We start from the raw sequence: 17,635 nt of genomic DNA on the forward strand, positions 1-17,635 counted from the left end.
ACTGGGTTCAGATCACAAGTTATACGGTGTGATTGGTGTGGCTGGTATGAGTCTTACCCGGGATTCAAGATCCTTCCTTATTGTGTACGCTCGTCCGGGCACAGTATCCTAACTGAGGCTTGGAGGAGGGTCATAGGGGGAGGAGCCAGTGCACACCAGTTAGTCCTAAAGCTTTCTTTAGATGTGCCCAGTCTCCTGCGGAGCCGCTATTCCCCATGGTCCTTACGGAGTCCCCAGCATCCACTACGGACTATGAGAAATAGAATTATCGGTAAGTAAATTCTTATTTTTGTTTACTTAGAAGCGTATATTTGACTACCATTAAAGGTCAGTGCTTTTAAAGCTGAACCACGGCCTGCTATGTATAGACTCTTCCAGCCGTTGTTAATTGGCTTGTGCAGGAGGAACAATCATACGCAGCAACTGAAAGCTTCTAATTCCTGCTCTACCCCCAAATGCATTAAATTGACCAACAGGTTCTATGCAGAGTCCCAGGACAAAGCCTTGTAAATTAAATGCATTAGAATTCTAATATACTATTTCTTTGTCTTGCTGGCAGTTGACTGGATTATTGCAAACATGATGGCTGTGCAACAGAATGCCTTGGGTCATGTTCGATATGTTCTTAAGGATGGCCTGAAATTTCTTCCCCTGTATGGCTGGTATTTTTCACAGGTAATTTGTTGGAGGATTATGACTTGCTTATAAGACATGCATTTTATGTTGGTAGTGTCGGATCAGAACGAAATAAACAAAATATTAGTACTGTAGCTTTCATTTTTCTGCTGTAATATTGAAATCTTTTGTTTTACAGCATGGTGGAATTTATGTCAAGAGGAGTGCTAAATTTAATGAAAACAAAATGAAAAACAAACTGGGGTCTCAGATGAAGGCAGGGACTCGGGTAAGTGAAATGTTAAATTATAAATGTAAAAAAAAATTTTTTAACATGCTCCATGTAATGATAAAAGATGTGACATTTTAAACATTTACAATGTTATGCAATATTGGCAGAAAAAAGATGCGTACATTTACAGATGTGTCCTCTGACATCTCATGCTAAACAGCCCTTCAAGTCACGCCATGATGGATGTAATGCAATAGGACGCACGGGCAGCTTCGGCTGATTAAAATGATATGCGGCATGCCTATATTCTGTGTGTAATTGCGGCTGTATCTGCATTTGAAATGCCTTGTTCAGGAAAACACTGAAGCATAGCATTTTGTATGCAAATACAGTCGCAGAAACGCACAGAAAATTAGGCATGCTGCATATCATTTTATTCAGCAGAAGCTGCGTGTGCGTTCTTTTGCATTACTTTGCGTCAAAAAGACGCATTTTCGCGAAAAATCAAAACAAAAGACACTCTGTGCTATAGAGTCACACGACACTCGCGTGTTATGTGTAACACGACTTATAGTGCCCAGAGCATCTTTGTAAGAGGACACCTCTGTACGTACTCTTTATGTTCCTTTACCATTGATCAGTTTCAATAAATTATATTTAACCTGTAAAAAATGAGCCAGTCAAATGCTTGTAGTAGTATCAGTAGAGTAACATGCGTATGTAGTCCACATAAAAGCTTTACGTCGGTGTCAACTAGACTTGAAACAGTTATGTACATTTTCTTTTCTCCCTAATTTCCCAATGTATTTTACACATCTGTCATTTGCTCATCCTTCCCACTGTAACCTATGCAGTGCACCTAGGTGGCTGACTTGGTCCTTTCAAGGCAGGATGACCAACCCATTGAACTACAGGTTGCGTATCCCTTATCCAAAATGCTTGGGACCAGAAGTATTTTGGATATCGGATTTCTCCGTATCTTGGAATAATTGCATACCATAATTAGATATCATTACGATGGGCCCTAAGTCTAAGCACAGAATGTATTTGTTTCATATACACCTTATACACACAGCCTGAGGGTCATTTTAGACAATATTTTTAATAACTTTGTGCATTAAACAAAGTGTGTGTATATTCACAGAATTTATTTATGTTTCATATACACCTTAAACACACAGCCTGAAGGTCATTTAATACTATTATTAAATGGAAATCTGTTGTCCTGTGGGATAGCAATCAAAAACAGATGGTTCAAAGAGGTTGAAAATATAACCTTGCTTTTACATAGATGCCTGTATTTTTAACTTCAGATTTGTTATGTTCATTGCTTCCCATAGACTTCATTTTTTTTTAATGTAACGCTTGGCTTATGGCATAAAACATCTTCACACTTCTCCCTGAATTTTGTTAGAATTGTACACAAAGATTACTGAAGATTTAGGTAAAACTTCACTGAAATTCTCACCCCAGTGCTCATTACTCTAAAGTTGGTATATAAAATTTACATACTGATTATAAATCAGCACTTGCCAATGCTGGAAACCCCCGACTCCCCCCCCCCTCCTCCCTGCCCCGCAAAAAACACCCCAACGAAAAAAAACAAAAAACAAATACAAAAAACTATAAAAAAGGAAGAACGTGTATACAGCTTACTGATGCCTATTACCAGTGCATTGCTCCTTTGCAATGAGAGGAACTTTTGCTCCTTGATACTGATGCTCCTTTTAAAAGTGTGTCCATGGCAGATGCTGTTCTACTTCTGGTCCTCTTACATGTGTCCTTATGCACCTATCACTATGACAGAGACTTTTGGCGAGATTCCCATGCAGCACACTTTTTCCTCAGTATTGATACTTTTTCTTTGTGCTGTTTTTTCCTCAATTTTGTATCTTTGGGGGAAATATGATTGTTTTTGGGCAGCCGTTATTAATTGGCATCCGACAAGAGCTATTCAGTTGTTTAGCCACTGTACAGGGCCCACCTCTTGAGGTGGCGAGCAGAAATCAGCGAAAAGTCATTCTTTTGGGCACCCAATATGTTGCACGGGTTTAGCCGCTTTACACTTCTAAACCTGGTGCATGTGGGTGCAACAAGGGGGTAATTCCAAGTTGATCGCAGCAGGATTTTTGATAGCAATTGGGCAAAACCATGTGCAGTGCAGGGGGAGGCAGATATAACATGTGCAGAGAGCGTTAGATTTGGGTGGGGTGTGTTCAATCTGCAATCTAATTTGCAGTGTAAAAATAAAGCAGCCAGTATTTACCCTGCACAGAAACAAAATAACCCACCCAAATCTAACTCTTTCTGCACATGTTATATCTGCCTCCCCTGCAGTGCACATGGTTTTGCCCAATTGCTATCAAAAATCCTGCTGCGATCAACTTGGAATTACCCCCCAAGAGCGATAAGTAATGGATACCCACAGAACTCTGAGCAATTGATCGTCATCTGCCTGTTGCCCATTACTAAGACTTACCCAAAAACAATTTAAAATCCCCCCTTAGTTTGCAAACAGTGTATTAGGTACTTATGATTTGTTTTAGTTTTTTTGTAGCAAAGAAATAGGTGTACAGTCGCAGGTTGGGCTTAATATTGTATGGCGTGGGTCACTCCTATCAGGCCTGTCTGTTTTACCTGGGTTGTGTACTATTGCCTCAACTTTGCTGCTTTTTCCTTCAGTGTGATAATTTTCCTTAGTTCACATATAGCAGGGGTGGCCAGACTTTTGGAGTCGGTGATCTACTTTGAAAGCTGAAAAGCTTTTGTGATCTACTCATGAGGGATAATTTTGCGCGCCGCAGGCGTGCGCCACAAAAAGGGGTGTGGTATAACAAAAAGGGGTGTGGTATAAAAAGCCATGTGCCCACAGTGCCAGATATGCCCCCAGTGCCATGTGCCACATATGCCCCCAGTGCCATGTGCCACATATGCCCCCACAGTGCCACATATGCCCCCACAGTGCCACATATGCCCCCACAGTGCCACATATGCCCCCACAGTGCCAGATATGCCCCTACAGTGCCATGTGCCCACAGTGCCAGATATGACCCCACAGTGCCACATGTGCCCCCACAGTGCCACATGTGCCCCCACAGTGCCACATGTGCCCCCACAGTGCCACATGTGCCCCCACAGTGCCACATGTGCCCCCACAGTGCCATGTGCCAACAGTGCCAGATACACATATGCCCCCACTGCCAGATATGCCTCCAGTGCCACATATGCTCCCACAGTGCCAGATATACCCCCACAGTGCCATATGCCCACAGTGCACATATGCCCGCAGTACCACATATACCCCCACAGTGTTAGATATACCCCCACAGTGCCACATATGCCCCCACAGTGCCACATATGCCCCCACAGTGCCATGTGCCCACAGTGCCAGATATACTTACTTTAGCTGGCTGGATCCCCGCTGGCTGTCTCGCTGTCTCCCCGCTGGCTGGATCCTGCTCCCGCTTCCTGCCGCTGCTGCTGTCCTGCTGCCACTGGCGCTGACTGGATCAACCCAGATCCAGCAGGCGCACAGGCTCCTCACATCGCGTTCCCAATCGCGCATTGCGCGGCTGACGTCATGACGTCACCCGCGCAATGCATCATTGGGAACGCTCCGGGCAGAGGCAGCAGGTTACACTTGGATCGCAATCTACTGGTGAGAGCTCCGCGATCTACCGGTAGATCGCGATCGACGTTTTGGCCGCCTCTGACATATAGCATACTCTATACATGAGATTATTGTTTTGGTGTAACAAAGTACGTGGCATGGTAAATGGGACTATTATTTGCCATGATCTGAGGATACGTATATGTGGTCACATTTTTATCAAGCAATGGCGAGTGACTTCATTGCTTCCCGCAGACTGCAAGTGACCATAACTTGAGCACATTTTTTTATTTAGCAGTAAACATTAATTTGCATGGGACTTGCGATGGCTTAATACATCAATATAAACTTTCCTGAACATGAGACCCTAAGGGTTTTTGTAAACTTTGCTTTTATCAAACTAACTTTGCTGACGGTATGTGGATTGCACTAATTATTGTTTTGGGGTCAAAATGATGCTCCATATATACTAACGGGATGCGGTCATGTGACCGCCATACGGGATCCCGGCATTCTGCTGCTGGGATCCCAGGGTCGGTATGCTGACCTCCAGGAGCCCGAGCGCCGGATCCCAGCCCCAACCCATACTATCAACATAATTGCTTCTGAACTTTTGTTTGCATATTTCTTCAATCATCAGTTGGAACTTTGTAGATATTCTCTGTTACCTTATAACCTTTGGTTTATGAGGACCAATTCACCTTACTGAATAGATGTCTGTTAGATATCTATTGATGCACGTCCTAATTTGCCAATCTCCTCCCTATGGAAAGTTGCTGCTTAGTCTACGTAATAAAATTGACTGCTGATAAAAATGATGGCTTAATATTTGTGATATGTGTTACAAGTGCAACTTTGTCAATTCAGCTTGTCGAAATACCGCATTTTGTCACTGAAAAATGGTTGTGCCAGATGACTTTTCCCACGACTTCCTCTGAAGACTGTAGCTAAATTATTCACATTAATTTACTTTTATTCTTCATGTCATAGTGATTTCTCGGCTTTGTTGGCTTTATTTACCAGTGGCGACATTTGATAAATCCCAGTTGTTTTACTTTTCCTAATATTTCAGTAAATCAGATTTGTTGGGACGTAAAATAGTGGAAATGTTGCTTATTGGGAGTAGTCTAGCAACAAAGGGCTTTACATTTGGCATATATATATATATATATATATATATATATATATATATATATATATATCATTTGTAATATGAAATAGTATTTCCCGTAAGGATTAATGCATCCATGAAGGCCATTTTGGTTGTCAAGTGTTAAAGTAATATTTTAAGTACAGGAACAAACTATCATTTATTATTCTTTGATTCCTTAAATAGCGTAAACTATTGCCTTGGCTTGACCTTCGCCTTGTGTTAAATGAAGTTATGTGTGAACATTAATTTCTGTGATCGCTTTCATATCAAAGGGAAGGACATGACTGACACATTTTCCAAATATAACACCACAGTCACATTTAAATGTAATGCACTATTCTCAAATATGTGAAATATGTGTATTGCATAATGGTTAACCCTTCAGTTTGTGATCCCTAACAATACGGTTTAGCAAGCTCTGTGATCTAAGCAGGGCAACTTATCAAAAGCACTGATATATGCCAGAACCATACAATTTATTTATTTATTTATTTATTTTTGCAAATTGAGTTTTTATTAATAAAGAGATAACAGTTTACAGCTCAATGGAATTGCATGTAATACAAGTATTCATATAGCAGAAGCTGTCGTTCCATTCGTAGACTAAGGGGTATATGCAATTCACGGCGAATCGCGGCAAATTATCGCCGTTTTTTAATTCGACACAATTCGACAGGTGAATTCCGGCAGGTGGCTGCCGGAATTCACCATATTCAATGAAAAACGGATTCGACAGTCCCGCGGGCGAAAAACGGCCGATTTGTCGGATTTTGCCGCGAATTAAAAAAACGGGAAAAACCCGGCAAAAAATGGCGTGGGGTCCCCCCTCCAAAGCATAACCAGCCTCGGGCTCTTCGAGCTGGTCCTGGTTCTAAAAATGCGGGGTAAAAATTGACAGGGGATCCCCCGTATTTTTAAAACCAGCACCGGGCTCTGCACCTGATGCTGGTGCAAAAAATACGGGGGACAAAGAGTAGGGGTCCCCCGTATTTTATACACCAGCATCGGGCTCCACTAGCTGGACAGATAATGCCACAGCCGGGGGTCACTTTTATACAGCGCCCTGCGGCCATGGCATTAAATATCCAACTAGTCACCCCTGGCCGGGGTACCCTGTGAGTGGGGACCCCTTCAATCAAGGGGTGTCCCCCCCCAGCCACCCAAGGGCCAGGGGTGAAGCCCGAGGCTGTCCCCCCCCCCCCCCCATCCAATGGCTGCGGATGGGAGGCTGATAGCCTTGAGTAAAATGACAAGAATATTGTTTTTTCCAGTAGTACTACCAGTCCCAGCAAGCCTCCCCCGCAAGCTGGTACTTGGAGAACCACAAGTACCAGCATGCGGGAGAAAAACGGGCCCGCTGGTACCTGTAGTACTACTGGTGTGGTGGGGGCTGGTGAAAGCGCAACAGAGATATATACTGGGGCATGATCTGACCATGTGATGTGCCCAATTGCGCTTGAAGGAAATAAGTGTAAAAATCTATGCTCAACTAAGAAGTAGTCTGGGCGTGAGTACATAGTGTGAGGAGAAGAAAAGAAAGTGTAATCCTTCCCTGTCGGATGTTGAGTTCTCCACAAGTCCATCAACTGAAACTCACGAAGAAGTCGGCTCACGCGGCGGTGATCACGTGTCAACCGTCTAGTCGGGGAAGGAGAACAGTCTATCCCCGGGTCCAAGGACCAGTTAAAGTCGCCTCCCACAATCAGACGCCCTTCTTTAATGGGTTCTATTTGTCGCAGTATTTTGGTGAAAAACTGTCTTTGGCGTTGATTAGGAGCATATATATTAACAAGAGTATAAACCTGGTTATATATTGTGCATTTAACAACCTGGCACCGACCTTCTTCCAGAATTAGGTGAGAAACATCTGTCATCGGGACCCGACGTGCAACTAAGATCGCTACCCCCAGAGATTTATTGACGGAGTTATTGTTACAAAAAACCTGCGTATAATAGTAATTTCCTAATTTAGGGGAGGCTCGACTTTTAAAATGGGTCTCCTGGAGAAAAGCAATGTCTATACGCTCCGCCCATAACTCCCGTAGCAAGGTGGACCGCTTTTCGGGGATATTAAGTCCCTTCACGTTGAAGGAACAGAGCCTAAGGTCAGAAGACATTAAGAAGGCTGAATTTGTTGTCTACAATGAGCAATAAAGGAAACATTGACTTACCGAAGATGCAAGGAAGGGACAGGGTCCGATCGCAATGGGTACCTCGAGCTGCAATGGAGATAGGCGGAGAGACCAAAAGAAAAGAGGAAGGAAGAAAGAGCAAGAAGAAGAAGAACACAAGGAGAAAAACCAATACAGAGAACATAGAACTATATGACAATAATATTACGTCTTGTAGAATGGTAATTTCACCGCCGTTAAGTCGTAGGGAAGTCATACCCACAACTTAAGAGCCAAAACATGACCCAACTGGGGTACAATAGTGACAACACAACCCCGAGACAAGAATAGAACAGTGCGTAACCAAGGAGACTCCAAAAACAACCATCTGACTTCAGTATTATACATACAAGGGTCCCCCCACCTTGTAGTAAACGCAGCGGGAACAAGCATCTCCACATAAACAATTGAAAATAAAAAATAAAATAAAAATCTTACAGAAGGCCATAGAATGCAACAAATCCAAACAGCAGGAGTGTCAGGGAAAGGGAAGGGGTGGAAGCATGAAAAGGTAATATCACTAAGTGATTAAACTTTAAAGCAGAATCTCTGGTGTGGACGAAGAGCAATGGCCTAGCGTTGTGCTCCAGGATTGGCTCTACCAGACATCGAAGGACCAAGCAGAGCCGCTCAAAACTAAGCTTTATCAAACAACTTTATACTAAGGAGAAAGAAAAATTTTATAAATCAAGTCCCAGCCTCGCCATGATTCGGAGGTGACCGAGTCGAACCCCGTTTCCTGTTGCTGACCGGGGTCCATGATGTCCGCTGGGCTGGAGGCTTCGGAGGGTCAAAACGGTGATAAGATTGAGTCCAATCCGTTAAGACAGGTTTAGGTATAGACAGTGCAGAACAAAAATTGTCCAAGTGTGTAGGAAAACCTGTCTTCCCTCCCTATTAAAGGGAAAGCCCCATCGGAATCGTATACCCTTCTCTTTAAGAGCCTCTGTCAGGGGTTTGAGAGATCTACGTTGCTGGAGCGTAGACCATGACAGGTCCGGAAATATCTGAATCACATTATTATGGAATTCCAATCGATCTAATTTGCGGGCTTTAGTAAGAATCTCCTCCTTTATGTGATAGTAGTGTAGACGACATATAACATCTCTGGGAGCCTCAGAGGAAAGACATTTCGGCCGCAGTGCTCTGTGAGCCCTATCAAACAGTATGGTGTTGTCCGGTTTTGCATCCATGATCTCATTGAAGATCTTGATAAGGGCGTCCGCAATCCCCGGACCTTGGACATCTTCCGGCAACCCCCTGACGCGTAAGTTGTTTCTCCGACCTCTGTTGTCAATGTCGTCTTGTCGACGCCAAAGAGCCCTCAGTTCCTGAGCCTGAAGTGCGACCGTATCACAGAGCTTCCGTTGAAATGAGGAAACTTCATCGACGTGGTCTTCCATATCTGACACTCGGTGGGATATTTGGGAGATATCTGCCTGAAGTACGGAGATCTCAGATTTGACCGTGTCACGTATCTTTTGTTCCAGATCCAAAAAGTCTCTTTTGGTAGGCAGATCTTTTTTAGTAGGAAGTGAATGCAAGTAGGTCAAAACATCAGCCATAGAGGCTTCAGGCCCCTTGTCCAATGGTGAAGAGTCGGCTCCCGCCATCCCTCCGGTGTCGGCAGGAGAGCCAGAAACAGAGGATGGTGAACGAGTGTCCTCACTCTCAATGTCCGGTTGAAGATAGCGAAACAAATTCGATTGTAGGGACTTGTCACCAGATTTCTTAACTGCAGATGATTTCTCTCCCTTCTTAGTTTTCCCCATCAGCAGATGTTATACATAATAATATACAGTGAAACAGAGGAAAGTCACATAGGTGGATCAGAAGCACTCCATATCCGACTTGTTGAGTCCCCGCTGTGGTACGAGTGTCCCGGGCTATGTCATCAGCCACCAGACCCCATTGTATGCGGGTGATTCAGGGGGTCATGGCATGGAGCAAAGGCTAAATTCAAAGCATTAGAGCTGCAGGGGCTGTGAGACAAATTTGCAGGTATCAGTCATAAAATGCATATAAACACCAGGCACCACAGGGAGCAGCTGAGGGTGGATGCAGCTAAAGTATTGCAGCAGCACTGGGTGTGAAGTGAATTTATGGAGATGAGATAACACAAGCCAGGCTGCTGTGGAAGATCTCAGTCTCTATGCAGACAGTATGTGCTGGTGGATGAGGATTAAAATGGCCGCCGCAGCAAGGACAGGCAGGGAGTCACAGTGCTGTATCTGGCAATTGCAGACCCTTAGGAGGATGCCCCCTGATGGAGAGGTACCTGAAAGTCCAAGGAAGGTCTCTGCTTCGTTGGGAGGGTGAGGGACGTCCACAAGGCTCCGCACTGGTCTCACCGCGGCCGGGCCGGAGCCTCCCGCCGGGCCGTCTCCAAACTCGAGGCCCCGGCTTCAAAACGAGAGGTAGGCCGCACCGCCGGAAAAGCCCGTAGGGGCACTCAGCACTGTAGTTCACCCTCAGCTGTGGGCAGGCCTCAGGGGGGCGATCGGACCCGAGGGGACAGCAGGAAAACGGCTTTTGGGGCTAAGTATGCAGGAGCCCTGCTGCTGCACGTCTGCCCAGGGTTACAGCCAGGCCACGCCCCCCCAAAGGATCAGAACCATACAATTTATGTGGGATTCCGTGACAGCATTGTCACCCAATTATGAAATATCTAGGTTTATTCCAAGTTATGTTGCTGCTGCTTTCTGTTTAATGCACAATAAAAAATCTCTCAAATGAAGCATGTAATATACTTTTAGCTAATGTTGGAGGTTCTTATTAAGACATGTTACAAAAAGATGGTCAACTAATATTGAAGCAACAGTGTTCATTGTTAATTTTTATTTTAAGTCTGTACTTTGGAAGTAAAGCAAAAAACAAGTAACTGTATCTGAAACAAACATTGGGCTCTATTCAATACAATGCGCGTTGAATAGTGCAAGAAATTAGCTCCCAGGACTATTCAATACAGTGTGCTGTGACGCCGGAGGGGTGTGAGCAGAAATCTGACATAAGTGCCGGCGTGATGCAGATTTCTGCCCTTAGCACGGCGGAAACAGCATCACTCTAGGCAAAACACACTGTTTAGTCTGGAAGAAGAGGCATTCTCCTACTTACCATTGCACTGTATTGAATAGCCCCGTGAGCTAATTCTCGGTGCTATTCAACTCCCTCAGAATTGAATTGAGCCCATAGTTGCAATTAGGAAGGCCAATCCCGGGATCAGCGGGATCCCGGGATTTAGGCCCAAAAAACGTCCGGGATTCAATCCTGGGATTGGAAGCTCCAATCCCGGGGATTGAGGGATCAGCGTTGAGCGTCCTCAGGATGCTCAGACGCTGCCCGGCTCCCTCCTCTCGGCTCCCGCTGCGCAGCGTTACCTGGGCCTGTGAGGTCACGCTGCGCTATCAGCAGCCGCAGAGCAGGAGGTACGGCGGTATTCACCCGCTGCCTCCTCCCGCCTACCCCACACTTACCCGCCGGCTCCTCCTGCACTTACCCGCCGGCTTCCCTGCACTCAACCACCGGCTCCCCTGCACTACCCCGCCGCCTCCTCCTACCCAGATACCCAGCTGTGCAGGTTTGTACTTTTTTTAATGTCTGCAGGGCAGGTGGGAAGGGAAGTGGGGGATGGCCGGAAACAGTTGAAAGCCTATCCCGGGAAAACCGGGATTGACCATTTTTCAATCCCGATACCCGGGATTGAAAAAATGGCCCGGGATTGGCCTCCCTAGTTGCAATGCAAGGGGAGCTAATACTTTTAGATTTTTTTCTGTGCAGGTAAATACTGGCTGTTTTTGCGTGTAACCCTCAAATGTTAGACTCCTTTACACTGTAATTTAGATTTCAGTTTGGACGTACCTCACCGAAATCTAGCGGAGGAATTTGGTTGTTTTTCCCCTCTTCTGCCACTAGATGGAACCTGACGAAGTATTTCAATTGTTGCTCTGTTCGGGCGCGATTACCTGCAGGCACATTTGCATGCTTAAATGTGCGAAAAATACGTTGTTTTCCCACACAGCACTTTTTGCATTGTGCCCATTACATTAGACGTGTTTATCTGGGTTATGTTGCTAAATCCAGTCTGTTTGGGCTCTACATGGGCAATAAAAAAACATTGGAATAGCACCCCTTGATCTGCCATCTCGTTAGACTGGAGATCGGGTGTGCAGAAACAATTGAATTGCCCCTAAATCTCTCTGCACATGTTACATCTATCTGCCCCACCTGGTTTTGCCTGTGTTCCCGGTTGCTTTTTTCAATTTTTTATTTTTTTTGTTGCTTTAGTTCCATATCAGAACCAGGCCCTGTATGTACAGTATACACTTGCCATTTCACGATAGCTGTCTATTGTGATCCTATTATCCTATTCTTGGGTGTGAATTTACAGCAGCAAACAAAGTAAAAGACAGGTGTGCTTATATCTGAATAAACAGGAGCTTGGTTAATGTTTTGTAGAAAATAGACTCACTCCAGTAGATCTGTAAAAATCACAACCACAAAGGATTTCCGTACCAAGAACAATTTTTTTTTTTTTTTTTTTTTTTTACAAAGAATTACAGGTTCAAAAACTTTGTTTTTGAGAGAATGTCAGTATATTGACCTTTTTACTTTGATGTTTTCATTCACTAATCAGGATCTGTTTGTCAAACGGATAAAAAAAAGGAAATATTGGTTTGTAAACCATAGTAACAAGTAGCATTGAAAAAGGGACATAGGTGAGTGTACGTTACTGGTTTCTTTGCTGTATGTGCTCTGCAGATGTAAATCAGTCACCTGCCCATACAGCAACTGAAAATCTCTAACTTTTTTTCTTATTACAAATTAAGTATTCAGTTGGGTCTATAATTCCTTAGCTAACCATATACTTCATAGGGGTAATTCAATTGTTTATGTACTACATATATATATATATATATATATATATATATATATATATAATGTCTCGTCTAAAGGGTTGTTTTGAGCAACCCATTGAATCGCCCTCTTTAATTCCTGCGACAGCCCCTTTCTTGCATCCTAATGCATTGCATTAGTCGCTGCAGTTACAGTGCCCCCAGCACTTGTGACAAGCCCCATGGAACACTACTTTATGTGGATTTCTGTCTGCACCTCAGGACTAGTATTCTCTCTCAGGAGACCACCTGGCCCCATGGACTGGCCACCGCTATCACTGTGTCAGGTCTGGCTCAAGGTTGACACCTAAAATAGGTCGACATGGGAAAAGGTCGACATGAGTTTTTTATGGGCGTTTTTTGGTGTAGTTTTCTCCGTAATGTGACCGGGAACCCCAATTAGTGCACCATGTCCCCTCGCATGGCTCACTTCACTCACCATGCTTCGGGCAAGGTGCCTCGCTCCGCTACCGGTCCGATCGGCATAGATTACCGTTCCAATCGTAGTCCACGTGGATCGTAAAATATGAAAAAGTAAAAAAAAAAAATGTGAAAAACTCAAGTCGACCTTTGTCTATGTCGACCTATTTCAGGTGTCGCCATAAGGTGTGTCGACCTAAGTGGTGTCGAACTTACTGGTGTCGACCTGGAGTCCGGATATCCACTGTGCCGGTGGCTGTGCACTCCAGAATGGTGGGTCCCATCTTGAAAGCTTATGGCGGATGCCTTTTTTTCACAGGGTATTTTTGTACTTGCCTTTAAATCCTAAATCCATCTGAGAACACTGCGTTCCAACATTTTTGTGAACTGCAGTGCTCAACAAAGATATTTCTCTAGATCTCATAAAGATGTACATAAGTGTTAAAGTACTATAAGGTGAGAATTGTAAAGCTTTCCATAGTCAATGTTGTTGGTCTAGTGTCAATTCAAAATACCTTCTGCTTTTGGTACCCCATCTACATGCATAAGATTTTCGTAGAAATAATTCAATGTCTTCTGAGATTCCTTTCTTTATCTGACCTTTTGGTTTTTCCCTTTTTTAGTGAGTCTATTGGTCAGTCAGGAAGCAGTTAGTTTCCCGGCGGTCAGGATACTGGCGCTGGAATCCCTACAGCCAAGGGAATTCCTGCGGTCGGAATCCCGGTCGTTACACAGAATTCCCACTCGGGCGGTGGTCCACGCCAGTCATTCGGTATTAATGCTTCCTCCTTCCCTTCCTCCACTTAGGAGGGGATTTGTTCACTATTTGAGTATTTTCCTGGAGCAACAGCTCATGGAGAGAAGGCTGCATGTGAGGAGCCCCAGGGATAAAACCCCTCAAAGATTGGTCGGCTAGACAGGGTGTGAGGGATGAGAGTACTCTATGTTGCTGTATGTAAAGTCATTTTATACCACTTAAACTTGCTGTTGGGAAGCTAGAACGAGGTTGGAAGATTAGGTATAAACTGAATTCTTGGCTCATCCTTTCTTAAAGTGCAAAAATAGCTGGAGAGGAACATTGCTTGTCAGCAGAAAAGGTTTAGTGACTGAATAGGTGCGAGAGGTGATGCTAATACTAGAGCAGCTTGCGCAGATCAGGCTTGCTGTAGTACATTCATTTCTGCTTTTGGGCCTGGGACACTTAAATGCGGTCAGAAGATGTCTTTAGATTTAATCTGTGTCTTACAAAACTGTCAGTGTGTAGACTGTACATATTGCATGACATTTGTATTTGTGTGGCTTGTAAGAAAAGCCTTAGCCTTGATTTGCTTTTTATTTACAGATGTACCTTGTAATTTTCCCAGAAGGAACACGATACAATCCTGATATACCGAAGGTTATTGCTGATAGTCAAGCATTTGCCATGAAAGAAGGTAAGCTGCAATAAAATGACCACCAGTGCAAAAAGTATCTTCTGACAACTGTGACAATTTCTATCTGGCTGAGTACAATGTATCTTTAGGGCTGTTACACACTCGCCGGCTTTTGCCAGGCGGGAAAAAAGCCAGATGGACTGGGTTGCAACCGGTAATATACACTGCAAGGTCCGGCTGCTTGGCCAGGGCCGTGCCATCTTTGTAGGCAGAGAACCGTGTGTGTGAAGCGGAGCTTTCACACACAACTTTTTTTTTTTCTCTAACGTCCTAGTGGATGCTGGGGACTCCGTAAGGACCATGGGAATAAACGGCTCCGCAGGAGACTGGGCACATCTAAAGAAAGATTTAGGACTATCTGGTGTGCACTGGCTCCTCCCCCTATGACCCTCCTCCAAGCCTCAGTTAGATTTCTGTGCCCGGCTGAGCTGGATGCACACTAGGGGCTCTCCTGAGCTCCTAGGAAGAAAGTGTTTGTTAGGTTTTTTATTTTCAGTGAGACCTGCTGGCAACAGGCTCACTGCATCGAGGGACTAAGGGGAGAAGAAGCGAACCTACCTAAGTGGTGGTAGCTTGGGCTTCTTAGGCTACTGGACACCATTAGCTCCAGAAGGATCGAACACAGGACCCGACCTCGTCGTCCGTTCCCGGAGCCGCGCCGCCGTCCCCCTTACAGAGCCAGAAGCAAGAAGGTGGTCCGGAAAATCGGCGGCTGAAGACTTCTGTCTTCTCCAAGGTAGCGCACAGCACTGCAGCTGTGCGCCATTGCTCCTCATGCACACCTCACACTCCGGTCACTGATGGGTGCAGGGCGCTGGGGGGGGCGCCCTGAGCAGCAATACTGACACCTTGGCTGGCAAACTGGCACCATATATAGCCCCAGAGGCTATATAGGTGCTTTTTAACCCCTGCCTGAATCCATAAAAATGCGGGAGAAAGTCAGCGAAAAAGGGGCGGAGCTATCTCCTTCAGCACACTGGCGCCATTTTTCCCTCACAGCTCCGTTGGAGGGAAGCTCCCTGGCTCTCCCCTGCAGTCAATACACTACAGAAAGGGTTAAAAAGAGAGGGGGGGCACAATTTAGGCGCAGTATACAATATATATAGGCAGCTATAAGGGAAAACACTCTTTATATGTGATATCCCTGTGATATATAGCGCCCTGGTGTGTGCTGGCATACTCTCCCTCTGTCTCCCCAAAGGGCTTTGTGGGGTCCTGTCCTCTGTCAGAGCATTCCCTGTGTGTATGCTGTGTGTCGGTACGGCTGTATCGACCTGTATGAGGAGGATAATGATGTGGAGGCGGAGCGAATGCCTGTAAATGTGATGTCACCCCCTGCGGGATCGACACCGGTGTGGTTAGACTTATGGAAGGATTACGTGAAAGTGTCAACTCCTTACACAAAAGGTCGACGACACAGAACAGCCGGCTACTCAGCTTGTGCCTGTTCCAGCGTCTCAAATGTCATGGGGGGCTCTAAAATCGCCCGCTACCTCAGATGGCAGAAACAGATGTCGACACGGATACCGACTCCAGTGTCGACGACGATGAGACTAGTGTACCCTCCAAATAGGTCCACCCGTTACATGATTGAGGCAATGAAAAATGTATTACACATTTATGATAATACCCCAGGTACCACATAAAAGGGTATTATGTTTGGTGACAGAAAACTACCAGTAGTTTTTCCTGCATCTGAGAAATTAAATGAGGTGTGTGAGGAAGCGTGGTCTTCCCCCGGTAAGAAATTGATAATTTCTAAACGGTTATTGGCAGCGTACCCTTTCCCGCCAGAGGATAGGTCACGTTGGGAAACACCCCATAGGGTAGATACAGCGCTTACACGCTTATCAGAAAAGGTGGCACTACCGTCTCCGGATACGGCCGCCCTGAAGGAACCTGCTGATAAAAAGCAGGGGGTTACCCTGAAAGATATAGTCACACACTCGGGCATTATATTGCGACCAGCCATTGCTTCGGCATGGATGTGCAGTGCTCCCGCTGCGTGGTCAGATTCCCTGTCGGAAAATAACTATGGATAGGGACAATATTTTGCTGACAATAGAGCATATAAAAGACGTGGTCTTATACATGCGTGATGCACAGAGGGATATTTGCCGGCTGGCATCAAAAATAAGCGCTAGGTCCATTGCCGCCAGAAGGGGGTTATGGACTCGGCAATGGTCAGGCGATGCCGACTCGAATCGGCACATGGAAGTTTTGCCCTATAAGGGGGTAAAACGGTTTGGGGATGGTCTTTCAGACCTCGTTTCCACAGCTACTGCTGGGAAATCGACTTTTTTGCCACAGGCTACCCCACAACAAAGGAAAGCACCGTATCATCAAGTACAGTCCTTTCGGCCCCAGAAAAGCAAGAGGGCTAGAGGCTCATCCTTTCTGCCGAGAGGCAAAGGTAGAGGAAATAGCTGCAGCGCACAGCTAGTTCCCAAGAGCAGAAGTCCTCCCTGCGTCCGGTAAGTCCACAGCATGACGCTGGGGCTGCTCAGGCGGACCCGGGTACGGTGGGGGCCCGTCTCAGAAATTTCAGCGCCCAGTGGGCTCTCTCACATGGATCCCTGGGTCCTTCAAGTAGTATCTCAGGGGTACAGGCTGGAGTTCGAGACGTTCTTCCCCCCCGCCGTTTCCTAAAATCTGCCTTACCGGCACCTCCCTCTGCCAGGGAGGCGGTGTTGGTGGCTATTCAACACTATAATCACAACAAGTGATTGTCAAGGTGCCCCTCCTTCAGCAAGGAAGGGGTTACTATTCCACAATGGTTGTGGTACCGAAACAGAACGTTTCGGTGAGACCCATCTTAAAATTAAAATACTTGAACTTTTATATCAGAAGATTCAAGTTCGAGATGGATTCGCTCAGGGCGGTTATTACGAGCCTGGACGAGGGGGATTACAGAGTCTCCCTGGACATCAAGGATGCGTACCTGTATGTCCCCATTTACCCTCCTCACCAGGAGTACCTCAGATGTGTGGTACAGGACTGTCACTATCCGTTCAAGACGCTGCCGTTGGAGTTGTCCACGGCACCGAAGGTCTTTACCAAGGTAACGGCCGAAATGATGATACTCCTTCGCAAGAAGGAAGTTTTTATT

At 45.4% G+C, this 17,635-nt stretch overlaps 1 protein-coding gene across 3 annotated transcripts in view; it reads left to right on the forward strand.

Annotated features, from left to right (window-relative positions):
• Positions 1–17,635, forward strand: part of AGPAT5 (1-acylglycerol-3-phosphate O-acyltransferase 5) — a 167,478-nt gene that overhangs the window by 79,388 nt on the left and 70,455 nt on the right. For all 3 annotated transcript variants that reach the window (XM_063916682.1, XM_063916683.1, XM_063916684.1), the window contains 3 exons: positions 560–675; positions 815–904; positions 14,436–14,526. In XM_063916682.1, coding sequence (XP_063772752.1) covers positions 560–675; positions 815–904; positions 14,436–14,526 — 297 coding nt within the window. The remainder of the gene's footprint in view (positions 1–559; positions 676–814; positions 905–14,435; positions 14,527–17,635) is intronic.

The sequence above is a fragment of the Pseudophryne corroboree genome, chromosome 4 (genome assembly GCF_028390025.1).
Source record: "Pseudophryne corroboree isolate aPseCor3 chromosome 4, aPseCor3.hap2, whole genome shotgun sequence".
NCBI lineage: Eukaryota > Metazoa > Chordata > Amphibia > Anura > Myobatrachidae > Pseudophryne > Pseudophryne corroboree.